Source organism: Lipotes vexillifer, unplaced genomic scaffold, assembly GCF_000442215.2.
Source record: "Lipotes vexillifer unplaced genomic scaffold, Lipotes_vexillifer_v1.1 scaffold969, whole genome shotgun sequence".
NCBI lineage: Eukaryota > Metazoa > Chordata > Mammalia > Artiodactyla > Lipotidae > Lipotes > Lipotes vexillifer.
In genome coordinates, this window is record NW_006774070.1 from 1,200,024 (window position 1) to 1,215,013 (window position 14,990).

Consider the following 14,990-nt stretch of genomic DNA (forward strand, 5'->3'; position numbering starts at 1 on the left):
AGCAACCTAAGTGTCCATTGACAGATGAATGGATCAAGATGTGGCACATATATACAATGGAATATTACTCAGCCATAAAAAGAAACGAAGTTGAGTTATTTGTAGTGAGGTGGATGGACCTAGAGTCTCTCATACAGAGTGAAGTAACTCAGAAAGAGAAAAATAAATACCGTTTGCTAACGCATATATATGGAATCAAAAAAAAAAAAAAAAAAAAAGTAGTTAACTCTAAAAAACAAATTATTGACATTTTTTAGAACAATCATGTACTATCAAAAAGTTTACATTTTAGACAGAAAGTAGATTACTGGGGACTTCCCTGGTGGTCCAGTGGTTAACAATCCACCTTCCAAGGCAGGGGACTCAGGCTCGATCCCTGGGCAGGGAACTAAGATCCCACATGCCGCGGGGCAACTAAGCCCACGCACCACACAAAGAAGAACCGCGCAGCACAACGAAGACCCAGAGCACAGCCAAAAAATAAATAAATAGTTTTTTTTTTTTAAGTAGATTATTGACTGCCCAGGGATGGGGGGGGTAATGACGGAAGTGGAAAGTGACTAGTAATGGGTACAGGTTTTCTTTGGGGGTGATGAAAAACGTTCCCTTTGATTGTGGTAATGACTGCACAACACTGAATATACTGAAACCCACTGATCAGTACATTTTAAATGGGTGAACTGTATGGTGTGTGAATGATATCTCAATAAAGCTGCTTTACTTTAGAACAAAATCCATAACCAAAATATAGAACAAAAATTTTGCAATTTAATATTCACGCTGTACTTTATACTACGTCCCAACGGAAACCTTAAACCCAGACAGCAACTGTTAAAAAGCTTCAAACAGGAAAAATGAGTCACTATTCTTAAGAGCAGTTAACCATTGACAATACAGGGGTAAATTACAACCTTCATTCTATCTTCATTAGGATACTATCCTTCTTGAACTATCCTAGTAGATAATATTCCCTTCTGAGAAAAGGAACGAACTTTGAAAATGTATTAGGTTGCAACAATATGGCAGTTTCCCAATACATGATGTGACTATGAACAAAGTTTCAGTGTTTTACAAATTAAGGAAAGTAAGCCTTGTTCCTACAGGCGCTTCTGTTTGCCTAACTCTGATATGGTTTCAAGAACTCTCCTCTCCCTATACCCACCCCCCACCAAAAAAAGCATAAAAGCAGAGTTGATAGGAATTACTTTAAAAGTTCCTTAATACAACTCTCCAATAAATGCTTACTGGCTCCTTATCTTCAGGCCCAAGACCCTACATTCTGTTACATCTTAACAATTCAAAATGACTCTTCAAAATAAAATACTCTACTCAGTAAGTCTCTTCAGCAAGCCCTGATGACATAATGTATTCATTCATCATTTATACGTACATACTATTTGCCAGGGGCTAGAGATGTAAGGCTGAAAGATTCTATAAGAAGAACCATCACAGCAGTTCTTAACCGAGGTGGACATGAAGATAACCCGAGAGTTGTTTTTAAAACATACATAAACTCCACCTCATCACTGGATATTTTGATTCAGTAGGTCTGGACTTAAGCCCAAGAATCTGTTTTGAAACAGATTACTAGCACCCAATGGTGAAGGAAAAAGTAAATACTTAACTCCAACACTGGGAGCCGAATGCTTCAATAAAGATGTGTACCAAATGATGGTAGCACCAAAAGAGGACACCCAACCTATAAGAAAAGAGGTAAGTAAAGGGGAAGGTTTATCAGAGATAAAGATACTTTAGTTGAAGATGAGGAAAGTAGCTAAGTGGATGAGGAAGGAAGGAGATTCCAAGCAGAGAAAACTACATAAATGAAAATAGCACAACTACATTGAGGAATTGCACAAACTATAAAAAATAGCATGTGTGTGTTCAGAAAATTAGGCTACTTCAATAAAGCTGAAGTGGAGCGCCAGTAAAGACTGGAGAGGTAAGCTATCTCAGAACACGAAGTGTGTACACTACGTTATGCTGAGGAAGTTGAAAGTTAATTATCCTAAAAGCAACCGAAAAGCCAAAAACAAAATTTAGGCAAAGATGAGACATAAGCAGATTCGTGTCTTCAGAAATAACAATGTGGCAGCAACACAGAAAAAAGCCAGAAGGAAAAAAAGAGGGAGGGTGCAAAAAAACAGTCAGAAGACTACTGTAAATGTCCAAGCAAGAAATATGAGCCTATCAAATAAGGCAATACGGATATAACCTTGGAACTGTTTGAGGCAGGAGGCAGGAATCTAAGATTCCTGGGTTGCCTGCAATGGAGATGCCACACACAGAAATAGGATATAGGGAACGAAACTAATGAGTTCAGTTTTGAAGGTCATCTGTTTGAACATGCCATTTACTGAGCATCTATTATGCATCAAGTACTGGGCTCCTATAATTAGATGTGCAAACTAAACTTTTACTGGTGTCCCTAAATTATAAATACATGAGCAACAAGTGCAGTTTAAAATGTGTGAAAATGTGTAAAAGAGGCCAATGTGCGTGTGTTATGGATAAGCTGACTACTCCATGATGAAGAACAGTAAGGTCTCCAAACAGATTGGTCTTGTGGAAAGAGCATGCGCTAATCACCTTAAAACACGGCATCTCATTTTTCTGACCCCGCATTTCCCCATCCATAAAATGGAAATAATAAAAAACAACATAGAGTTACTGGCGGTTCAAATCATATATAAAAAGACTAGATCAGTTCTGCCACACACCTTACAGAGTACATGTCCATAAAACTTATAGATGCAGAAACATACTCAATACTAAAATAAAAGTACCTCTAGATCTCATTAGATACACTCAACCCATCCTAACAACCTCAGTTCAACACACTCACTAACATTCTTTTAATTAAAACAGAGATAATTAATGTAAAGGAAACCACTGCACTGGAAAAAGAGTTAAATGATTTCTAAGATCTTTTTCTTTCATTCATTCATTTATGGCTGTGTTGGGTCTTCATTTCTGCGCGCGGGCTTTCTCTAGTTGTGGAAAGCGGGGGCTACTCTGTTGCAGTGTGCGGGCTTCTCACTGCGGTGGCTTCTCTTGCTGCGGAGCACAGGCTCTAGGCACGCGGGCTTCAGTAGTTGTGGAACACAGGCTCAGTAGTTGTGGCTCGCGGGCTCTAGAGCACAGGCTCAGTAGCTGTGGCGCATGGGCTTAGTTGCTCCACAGCATGTAGGATCTTCCCGCACCAGGGCTCGAACCCGTGTCCCCTTTATCAGCAGGCAGATTCTTAACCAGTGCGCACCAGGGAAGCCCCTAAGATCTTTTCCAACACCAAAATTCCACTGGAAATGTATCAATTCACCAATTCGCTTTCATTCAATATGGTAAACCAAACTCTTAATAGAAGGAATAAAATTTGTCTTTTTTCTTTTTTTAACATATAAAAATTTCTGGGTTTAAGTTCTCTGGCAGTTCAGTGGTTAGCACCAGGCACTTTCACTGCGGTGGGCCCGAGTTCAGTCCCTAGTTAACTAAGATCCCGCAAGCCACACAGCGCAGCCAAAAAAAAAAAAATTTCAGGGTTTGAAATTTGTAAAAATTCAAAATGTACAAGAAACCAAATTACCTATAATCTCCCCTCCCACATAAATAAAAGTAATATTTTGCCATATTTCCTCACAGTCCTTTTTCCACGTACATCACTCTTAATGGATACACAGAGCTTACAGCCTATTTTCTAGATAATAAGTTAATAAATAAAGGAACTGTATCTATAAAATTATTCTCACCTGATTTGTTTCTGCCACCCAAACACATGACAGCCCCATCTTAGCAGTCATTTCAATACAGACACTCACTGAAATCCTCATTTTGAAACAACTTTCTTTATAATTCCTTCCTCCCTTCATGAAACTGTAAGTTTCTCTGGAGAAAGAACAATATATTAATTTCATTGTTTTTTATTTCACTAGGCTTCTGACCTAAATAAGCAGTAGCTCCCTAATTTGGCCAATTGGGGGAAAAAAGGACAATCTGAATCAATAATTTCTTAGCAAATTAAAGATTATTTTTTACTTAACAGCAGATACGGTGCTTTTAAACACATATTGATAACTAGGATTAAGTTAATGAACCATTCCCTTGTTAAAGTCCTTGGGGAAACTTTCTTCAATAGAGAAAAATTATTTGTCATTAGCAGATCAACTAACTGTATATTCATGACATCTAAAGAACAGAGCTCCCTGAAAACACCTGTTCTTTATAATGTAAGCATTCCTCTTTCCGGGATTGTAAACAAGTTTATTTATGCTGTTAACCTGAAAACACATTCTTCATAGATAAAGAAAGTTGCCGTTAGCCCCAGTAAAACTTGTCACTTTGGAAAAATTCCAATCCATGGTGTAAAGCTGTAGATAAAGTAACCTCTGAACTCTATTTCTAAAAAGCACCGGCATCAGTGAAGAAATCTCCATTATTTTTGTGCCTGTATATTAGACTTATGTACCTTTAAAAATCTTTAGGTACCCCAAAGAAATGAAAGTATATGTCAAGACAAAAACTTGTACACGAATGTTCACAATAGTACTGTTCACAACAGCCAAAACGTAGAAACCACCCAAAGGTCCATCAACTGATAAATGGATAAATAAAATGTGCTATATATCTATAAAACAGACTATTATTCAGAAATAAAAAGGAATGAGGTACTGATCCATGCTACAAGACAGATGAACCTTTAAAACACTGTTAAGCAAAAGAAGCCAGTCACAAAGGACCACATACTGTATGATTCCATTTATACGAAAGGCCCAGAAGAGACAAATGCATAGACACAGAAAGGAGACTAGTGGCCACCTAAGGCTGGAGAGTGACTGCTACTGGTACAGATTGTGAGGAATAATGAAAATGTTCTAAAATTGATTGTGGTGATGGCTGCACGACTCTGCGAGTATACTAAAAACCAATGAATTGTACACTTTAAGTGGATGAATTATATATCAATAAAGCAGCTATAAAAAATCTTTAGGGACTTCCCTGGCAGCGCAGTGGTTAAGAATCCGCCTGCCAATGCAGGGGACATGGGTTCTAGCCCTGGTCCTGGAAGATCCCACGTGCCATGGAGCACCTAAGCTCGTGCGCCACAACTACTGAGCCTGCGCTCTTGAGCCCACGTGCCACAACTACTGAAGCCCGCGCGCCCAGGGCCCGTGCTCTGCAACAAGAAAAGCCACCACAATGAAAAGCCTGCACACTGCAGGGAAGAGTAGCCCCTGTTCGCCACACTAGAGAAAGCCTGCACGCAGCAACGAAGACCAAACGCAGCCAAAAATAAATTAATTAATAAGAATAAAATAAAATAATTAAACAGGAAATGCTTTAAAAAAAAAATCTTTAGGGCCCCCAATTTCCACAAACCTAAAAGAGTTTTCCTAACGAGATTCATAAAAACACTAAGAAAGGTATTTTAAACATAAAAGAGCATTTACTAAAGGCAATAAATAGACAAATCCACGTACGCTAAATCTCCTGAAACTATTAACACGCAACTTAAAAACAATACTCAAAAAATATTACATGAAAAAAACGACGAACACTCCTCTTTCAACTGCAGGTTTTACCACCAATGCCATGTACACCCTTCAGCCCGAGTTCTTCAATCAAGTTTCCAAATATTAAATTCACCCAACCTATTGCCAATCACTGACCACCACTTCTCACAATATTCGTAGCAGGGAGCAAAATGCCAGAGCATTCTACTGAGCTGAAGCCACACTCCCATTTACAGCTCTTTATTACATCTAGAAGATACAGAAAGTGAATGTAAAAATTAGGGAAGAAATCCCTCAACAACAACAAAAACTCTTACCCTATCCTCAGTACTTAGTACTCTCTTGGCATTGTGTTAACTGTCAGTCCTGTGTTTCTCTATGAGTGTTAAGTCATTTCCCAAGAGTGAATATAGATTCTAAGCAAGGGCTAGAACATTTTTTTTTTAAGTTTTTCCACAATACCCAGAAGCGTAATTCTGTACTCAGGCTCAGTCTGTAGAAAATATTAAGCAAATGCTGTTGCCCGAGAGAAAATGGGCACATGCACAAAAGATGTGTCTCGTATGCAAGTACAGAGAGGTGTGATGAAAAACAATATCATATCACTTTATGATTTACAAAGCACTCTCAACCACATCCAAACTGAAATCTGAAACACACCTCTTCCTGAGAACTACTGTGTTTTTCTCTAAGAATCTCATGATTCATCCCATTTCCCTCTTTTCTTTGGCCACACCCAGAGCAGATTCTATAACCCACCACTCTGGTATGTATTTCTAAATTCTACATTTACCCCTTTCATCTTCCTAACATACCCCTATTTTCCCATTACTGCATCTCATTACCACCTAGCCTATAAATTTTTTTTCCTAATTCCACAACAAAAACCTTTTGAAACAAAACAAAGTAAAGATATATCATAAACTGCTGCAAGGTGCCATCTCGGAGGCACATACAATCTAGTATCACACAGCATTAGAGAATGAATACTTTTTTTTTTACACTGGAATCTAATCCTTAACACTGGAAAATCATTCTTAAAGTTATAGTCAAAAAAAACCTGCTGATGATCCTTTTGAGCAAGTATGTAACGTTGAAAAAGGCTCCAAGAGTACAAGTGACAGAAAACATTGAAAAACATGAAAGCATTGATTACTCAGCTTTAAACCATGTTAACTAAATGCCACTGGCCCAAATGCTGAGGAATCTAAGCAATCTACCCAGAAAGAAAAGAGACGAATGGTCTAACAGAGTCAAAGAGCAGGGACAACAGAAAAAGATCTCCAGGGAATGAGGAGATTCTCAGTATGGGAATACTTGGGTTCCCGCCCAGTTTGACATAGTATTTATTAATTATAAAGTGTAAGGATTAACTCACAGCTACCAGAGATTAAGAAGGATAGACATGTCAGGATACGACTAGAAGACAACGTTACCAAGTGGGAAAAAAAAAGGGGGCAGGGTGTACAAATAATAGAGTCAGAAAGAATTTATCCACTGAATTCTGCCTGGCTATCTAGAATATCTCCCACCAGCTGTCCATCTATGGCGGATACTGATAACACCTAGCGCCAAAAGACTACTAACAAAAGCAAGAAAACTCTGGAGTTGTCCTCTAACTTTCCTTTCTCCCAAAGCAGAGTTTTTAACCTATCTCTGCCCCTTAAAATCTAGTACAGAGGCCACAGTTCAACTGATCAACCTTAAAATTTTTTCCCTATTTCATCACACACACTATCTCACAACAGTTTACAGAGCAAACAGATTTCACAATGAGAGAATAAAATAATCACAAGTCAAAGACCTGACCCTGGCTTTCACATGATGAAACCTTTAGAAAAGATCTGAAGTTATAAAAATTACTGTTAAAATAAATATGTAAGTTTTGTAAGCAGCATTTTTAAATAGTATTATTTACTTAGGGAGACGTGTTTTCCTGTTTTTTCTTTTTTGGCCGAGCCACACAGCTTGTGGGATCTTAGTTCCCCTACCAGGGACTGAACCTGGGCCCTAGCAGTGAAAGCGCCAAGTCCTAACCACTGTACCGCCAGGGAATTCCCTCTAGTGTTTTATACATAATATCTTGATCCACATCCACTGTCTTGTTTACTATGAGTAAATTTTACAGGCCAAAAAAGAAAAGAAAAATTCATGGTACTTCTTTCCCTCACTCCCCTCCAAAGACCTCAATTTGGCCCCAAAATGAGGACTTTAAAGATTCTAACTGTACCAAATACAATAATTTTATGTATTAAAACAAGTGATATTTAATATGTTTATATTCTTAAGGTAGAAAAGACAAATACAGAGGACTTCCCTGGTGGCCCAGTGGGTAAGACTCTGGGCTCCGAATGCAGGGGGCCCGGGTTCGATCCCTGGTCAGGGAACTAGATCCCACATGCCTGCCGCAACTAAAGATCCCGCATGCTGCAACTAAACATGCCACAACGCAGATCCCGTGTGCTGCAACTGAGACCCCTCGGCACAGGGATTCTCCACAGACAGATATGCCCCCCACTCTTCAATTATATTACACTCTCCACTGCTGCTTGAGCAAGTGGCCACTACCTATTGCCATGTGTTTCTCAGCAGAACAGCTGAGCTGAGATTCACTGCTTTACCTGAGTGCAAATCTGAAGAACTTCGTGGTCTTCCCTCATTCAATCAACACAAAAACTTCACACACCTCCTGGGAAAGGGGCATAAAAAACACAACAGTCTCTGCCCTAGCATAGTTCAGTCCAGGAGGTTAAGCTCAACACCAAAACCAGTAAGTTACAGTACACTCTGATGACTACAGGAGAGGTAATTTGTGGGTGGCCCACACTGCAACATAGCAACTACCCTAATGCAGTTCCCTAAGCATGTTCATTATACCACGTATCCAGACCAACAGAACTGTGTATGATGAGTGCCAATTCCAAGTTGGGTCACTGGTTTAGGCCCCCTTGGTATGAACAGGTTCTGCCATTTAACATCAACTGTGGTTTGCTAACTGACCTGGATAAAACTGGTAAAAAAGTCAGATGTGATTCCATATGATGTGGCTCAGCACTAGAGCCCAGAGTAAGCCTTCACAGCACAGCCCACAGCACAACCAGATTTTAGATCTTAGAGCTCTGCTAAGGACTGACCCAGAGTCTGACTTGCCCACCTAGCGAAGAACAAGCCAAGCACCTCGATTCTCCTTTCAGCTTTTACCCATCAGCCCATCATTAGAAAAGCCAACACAGGATTTTACAGATCTATAATATCTCTAAATTTACAAATTTATCTATAAATTATAAAATATCTATAATTTTACAGATCTTTTATAAATCATAATACAGATTTTAAAAACCAACATTCATGATTTTTAAACAATGTTTAGCCAAATAACGCAAAAGTTACAGGCCTTCCACCTTTGCCCCCTAGACAGATACCATCCAAACCAAACACCTCCCACCTTGGTCTCACTCTACACACACAGCTGCCTACATCTCAAATTCAACATGTATTCTACCAAATTTGATTACCTTGTCCACAAACCAGATTCCCCTCTATATTCCTTTTACTCTATTACTTCATTTTCCCAGGGACCAAAACTTTCTAATTCAATCACCAATTCTGTGCATTTCTGGGTCCCATCCCATCTTTTCCACTGCTCACACCAGGGCTGTTACAGTAGTTATCCAATTAGTCTCAGCCCTCACCAACTCCAATCTCTTACTGCCAACTCAACCTTCCCAAAACACCACTGGATAAAAGCCATTCCATACATACACAATAAAAACTCCCGCTGCCTACTGAATTAAACCTTAGCCTGGCATCCAAGGCCCTTTTCTTTATGACAATGTCCTTTTTCCCCAGCTTTATTTTAAGGCCACAGGATTAGGGGCTTATGCATTCAATAACTTTCTTCTGAAGCTCTATCACATGCCAAATTCTAGGAACTGGGATACCGAAATGAATAAAATTTGATCCCCACCTCCAAGACTCCAAGCAAATAGGAAACAAATATAGTACCTTAAGTAATAGACACATAAGAAAGATAAAAAGTGCCCTAAGTACCAAAGAAGAAGCCCCCTATACCTCTTATTTCTTAGTACTGCTCACCTACACATAGTAGATGCTTACAAAGTAGCACTGATGATGGTTCCAATAAACCAAAGACCTATGATCAATATGCTCAATAAATTTCTGTTGACAAATTCCACCTCCCCATTTCTACTATGGTAAAGAACTGTGGTACACTGGCTGCCTGTCTTGGAAGGGTCAAGGGGAAGCACAACTGAGAGCACAGATTTGCAAGTGTGCGTGTGACTGACTTGTTTCCGAAGAACAGAAGCACTAGAGGCCTCATGAAAGACGTCAGTTCTTTTTGCTGGTCAGTACTCAGATACCGGCAAAATAAACCTTTGCAAATTCAACCTATACCCAATTCCAAATAGCCGGATGAAAACATTCTAACCCTTTCATCACCATCAGGAAGTCAGCAAACACAGCTAAACTCTCTTCTCAGTAAAATATGCTGTGATTCCAGCTTTGGTCTTGGATTAGTAAAAGCAAGCATGTTAAAATTAACCAAATAAAACAAGTGCTTAGAACAAGAGAACAAAGATGATTAAAACCTAAAAGCCACAACCACTCCCCTCTATACAAAACATGAGATATATCAGTTCACTTCAGCAGCTGATTTTTTATCAACTTCCTACTACTTTCAACCATAACATCTTAAAAACAGAAGTCACCAACACCCAACAGGAAAAGCTCTAAAATATGTATTCGGGCTATAAACAGCTCAAACAGACTTTGAAAGATTATATGTTAAGAGTAAAAAAGTATACTCAGAAATGCAACGTGCACATTAGAACAAGCTTAAGTCTTTCTTTAAATGAATTGGTCATTTGCTCTTTAGTGCCAGAACGATAAAATGACTCAGTGACAACATTACAACAATCATCCTTTAAAACAGTGGTCCCCAACCTTTTTGGCACCAGGGACCAGTTTTATGGAAGACAATTTTTCCACGGACAGGGGCGGGGCAGGGGGTGTATGGTTCAGGTAGTAATGCGGGCGATAGGGAGCGGCACATGAAGCTTCACTAGCTCGCACGCCGTTCACCTCCTGCTGTGCAGCCCGGCTCCTAACAGGCCACAGCCCGGTACCGGTCCACGGACCTGGGGTTGGGGACCCCTGCTTCAAAACAAGTGACCGTTTAGTTTAGACCAAATGAAATCATTAGCAATTAAGGCTTTTAAAGACATTCACTGAAAGTAGATATCCTAAGCGGACAGTGATTACAAAGAGTTTCAAAGCTGAAATAGTGAACGTTTTTTACCTGATGTTCTGCATGAATGTTATCCCCAGTAGGCCATCGATGTTTGCTATTATTATAGCCGCCTCCACCACTTCCTCCTCCCCCAAGCTGCTCACCATGCTGCCTCTGAAAGAAGTAGTCCACCATAGCGTCGTCCTGGGAACGGCCTGCAACTCCTATGGATCCTGGGACAGGGCTGGAGTGTGTCCCAGCTGCAAGAGCCTGATTTGCAGCTGGTTGTGGCTGCGCTTGCGACCCTGTTCCAGATGTCAAAACAACAGGCATGTTGGGATTAGCTGGTTCTTGAGGGTGATGTTTCAGGTGGGGGCTGAAAGAGTCCTGCCAAAGCACTGCTTTTCTCTTCAAGACACATGCAACGCTCATTCCACCAACACCTAAGGACAAACAGGTTACAAATGTTTAAAATTTGCCTTTTTTAAAACATAACTCGATATATGCACCAGGATAAAATCATGAGACCCCTGGCTTTTGCAATATATCATCTAAAACCAGTTTCTAGCAAGCAGCTAAATGTTTTGCAACACATACATAATTTTCTAAACTGAAACTTCGGGCTTCCCTGGTGGCGCAGTGGTTAAGAATCCACCTGCCAATGCAGGGGACACGGGTTCAAGCCCTGAGCCAGGAAGATCCCACATGCCGTGGAACGACAAAGCCTGTGCGCCACAACTACTGAGCCTGTGCTCTAGAGCCCAAGAGCCACAACTACTGAAGCCCACGCGCCTAGAGCCCGTGTGTGGCAAGAAGAGAAGCCACCGCAATGAGAAGCCCGCGCACTGCAACGAAGAGTAGCCCCAACTCGCAGCAACTAGAGAAAGCCCGCACGCAGCAACGAAGACCCAACGTAGCCATAAATAAATAAATACATACATAAATAAACCAACCAAACCCCATATATAATTAGCAATGACTCAAGAGTGTCAAAAATGAAAGAATCCTTTAAAATGTCCAACGTGTTCATGGGATGCTCTGAAAAAAAGCTTAAATAAGGCCCTCTGACTAAGAACAGCAACAGAATGTTCCTACCTGAAACTTCTTCTCAGCTGCTGTACATGCATTTTTACCAACAACTTACAATTATAATTGTAATCACGTCATCATTCTATTAGTACTCTGACTCTTACAGACTCAGAGATGAGACCAAACCAAATTCAAACACTCACCTTACATAGAAAGTATCACTGTAAAAAAAGAAATGCTTCAATACAATAATAATTGTATGGCAAATATATTTCAAACATTTTTTCCAATCATTCCTATTTTACAGATAAAAACACTAAGGTACGGAGGAAAAGTTATGTGATGTGCCCGAGGTCATTCAGCTAGTGAGCTGTGAAGGAGGGATTCAAACCCAAATCTGTATGCACCCAAGCCTCCTTCTTTCTACCAACCCCCTTGCTACCACACCCCAGTAAACCAAAACAGATACTATTTCTCTCACTTGAGTCTGCTATTCTTCTCTGGAAGGATCAACAAAGAATCTCCAAAATGTTACTATGAAACATTACTAATATGTTTCTTAAAATCAAAAACTACATTTGTAGAAAACATAGAACAGCCTATGTATGGGTGCTTAAGAAAAAAAAAAAAGCTTCAAAATAATCAGTTACCAACTAGAACATAACTGTCCAGAGCCACTAGAGTCTAATTTCAAGGCTATCAACCTAACAGTCCACTGCTACAAATGCCTTATCTCTCTTTAGCCCTAGTGACGTTTCAAAAACAGACTCAAAAGATTTATAAGAAATCTATTAAACTATTTCTCAGTATAGAATAAACATCCTGGACTTCCCTGGTGGCGCAGTGGTTGAGAGTCCGCCTGCCGATGCAGGGGACATGGGTTCGTGCCCCGGGTCCGGGAAGATCCCACATGCCGCGGAGCAGCTGGGCCCATGAGCCATGGCCGCTGAGCCTGAGCGTCCAGAGCCTGTGCTCCGCAGCGGGAGAGGCCCGTGGACCGCAAAAAAAAAAAAAAAAAAGCCCCCCCCCCCTGCCAATGCAGGAGACACAGGTTCGAGCCCCGGTCCGGGGAGATCCCACATGCCACGGAGCAACTAAGCCCGTGCACCACAACTACTGAGCCTGCACTCTAGAGCCTGCAAGCCACAACTACTGAGCCCACATGCCACAACTACTGAAGCCCACGTGCCTAGAGCCCATGCTCCACAACAAGAGAAGCCACCGCAATGAGAAGCCCGTGCACAGCAACAAAGAGTAGCCCCCGCTCGCCGCAACTAGAGAAAGTCCGTACACAGCAACAAAGACCCAACGCAGCCAAAAATAAATAAAATTAAAAAAAAGAATAAACATCCTGATAAAGAAGCATTCGCTTCTCACAACTAATTCATGTTCTGAAGACAGGAGTAAGAAGATCTGTAATTTGTTCAAAGCCTAATTTGGAAATGCCTAGTTTCAGTTAACAATTCCAATCCATCAGAACCTTACTGGAGTAGTCCAGCTTTCTGGACTTCGGTTTCTGCTTTCATGAACAGAATCATGTTCATGCTTAAATACCAAAACCGGAAAGTCATAGCTGTGTTTACCACTGGTACTAGAAAAGTCCTAACCAGCCTAATGCCTTCCTGTTTGATTTTCAAAAGAACTCACTGCCCTCTTATTACCAATAGTAGTCAGTCCCATTTTCTTCCACAAGGGAGTATCAAACCGTCTTTGTTGTAGAGCTAACCAGGAGTCCTAAAACTAAAGTTTTACCACTAAACTACAACCTCCCTGAACCTGTTTCCTCATCTAGAAAATGAAAGAAATTCTTTCTCTGTGACTCACAAGTTTTTTTTTTAATCAAAATAATAGATATAAAAGTTTTTGGTAAATTCAAAGTCACCACGCTGAGGCCCCAGGAATTCAGTTCCCACCAGTTAAAGCAATGGAGCCCAGTCCCTAAGCGGATTCCTAAAATAGCAAATGCAACCTTTTCTGAAATAAAAGATTTGCCGTAATACTTATTTAACAAAGAACTTCCAAATGAAAAAGGTATTCACCACTGAAACACACCCGACCACAACTTCATTCTATCAAGGCATGGGGGGGAGTGGGGGAGGCGGGGGGAGGGTTCCTATAAAAATGTTCAAACGAAACAATTGGCTTTTGTAAAGCTATCTGTATCCCCTGAGACTTCCTGCTTTACCTAATGAGGCAAGGCAGTTTCTCAAGAGAAAACCTGGCAGAAGGGACATTTTGAAAGTGAGCAAATACCTAAGCAATTAACAAGTGTCTTGGGTAGTTTTGTAATATCTTGGCAACTACAACATAAAAATTAAGAAATCAGTCACTTAAATAATAGAAAACATTTAAATTGCTGATGCCTTTTAAAGAACTCTCAAACCCACTAAAAAGTTATGTGTTAGCACTTGAAATGTGACTTTTCTTTTTTACAAATGGTACATTATAAAAATAAGTTTTTAAGCAACTAAAAATAAGTGCTGATTCTAGTTTTCCACAGTTTTCAAACTGTTTACACCAAAGTTGTTTTTGTTTTGTTTTGTTTTAATATCGCTAATAGGCTTTATTTCAAACAAAGGAACATGATCTAATCTATCTCCACTGCTCACCTTTTATTTACTAAAATTCTTTGTGGTTTAAAGGTGTTTATTTTTACCACACTGGAAAAAAAAATTCTGTGGTCATAAATTTATTTTAAAGCAGTTCATCTCAAACCCAAACTAAACTTCAAACACAACTTCAAAAAGCCATGGCCTTGAACAAAATGAATCCAATTGTGGCTAAGGCAAAATGCTCAGTTCAGAATCCAGTATTTCCCAAAAATCCAGATAAAGAATCAACAGCACCCAAGAGTGTTTTATAAAGTTAAAACTAGCAACGGGTCAAAATGTTTATTTTGCTTACTAAAACTGCATCGGGAGCCACCCACGTCTATCTTGGTGAGTTTTGATTTTTTTTCCATAAAACAAACAAAAAGCTAAAACCACAAACCTATGATTTCAGCAATAACTGACTTTAAAAGAGGATCCCAAAAAAGCCTCATAAAATCCCATTCTTAATCTCAGGCAGAGGAGGAAGTGAACGAACTGATATAACTAAGAACAGTGTTCTCTTAATTGGACAATGAAGAGTAACAACCCTTCAACTTACGGGGGGATAAAACCTTTCCTGATAATGTGGGGGAGGGGGGAATATAGTGGCGG

General features: G+C 40.0%; 1 protein-coding gene across 6 annotated transcripts in view; it reads right to left on the reverse strand.

Moving 5' to 3' along the window:
* PUM1 (pumilio RNA binding family member 1) overlaps positions 1-14,990 on the reverse strand; it is a 129,811-nt gene that overhangs the window by 113,779 nt on the left and 1,042 nt on the right. For 4 of the 6 annotated variants that reach the window (XM_007448786.1, XM_007448785.1, XM_007448789.1 and 1 more), the window contains exon 2: positions 10,828-11,201. In XM_007448786.1, coding sequence (XP_007448848.1) covers positions 10,828-11,190 — 363 coding nt within the window. In that variant the 5' untranslated portion in view covers positions 11,191-11,201. Of the gene's footprint in view, positions 1-10,827; positions 11,202-14,990 lie in introns of those variants that run through there. The other 2 variants (XM_007448788.1, XM_007448784.1) reach the window with 1 other exon arrangement.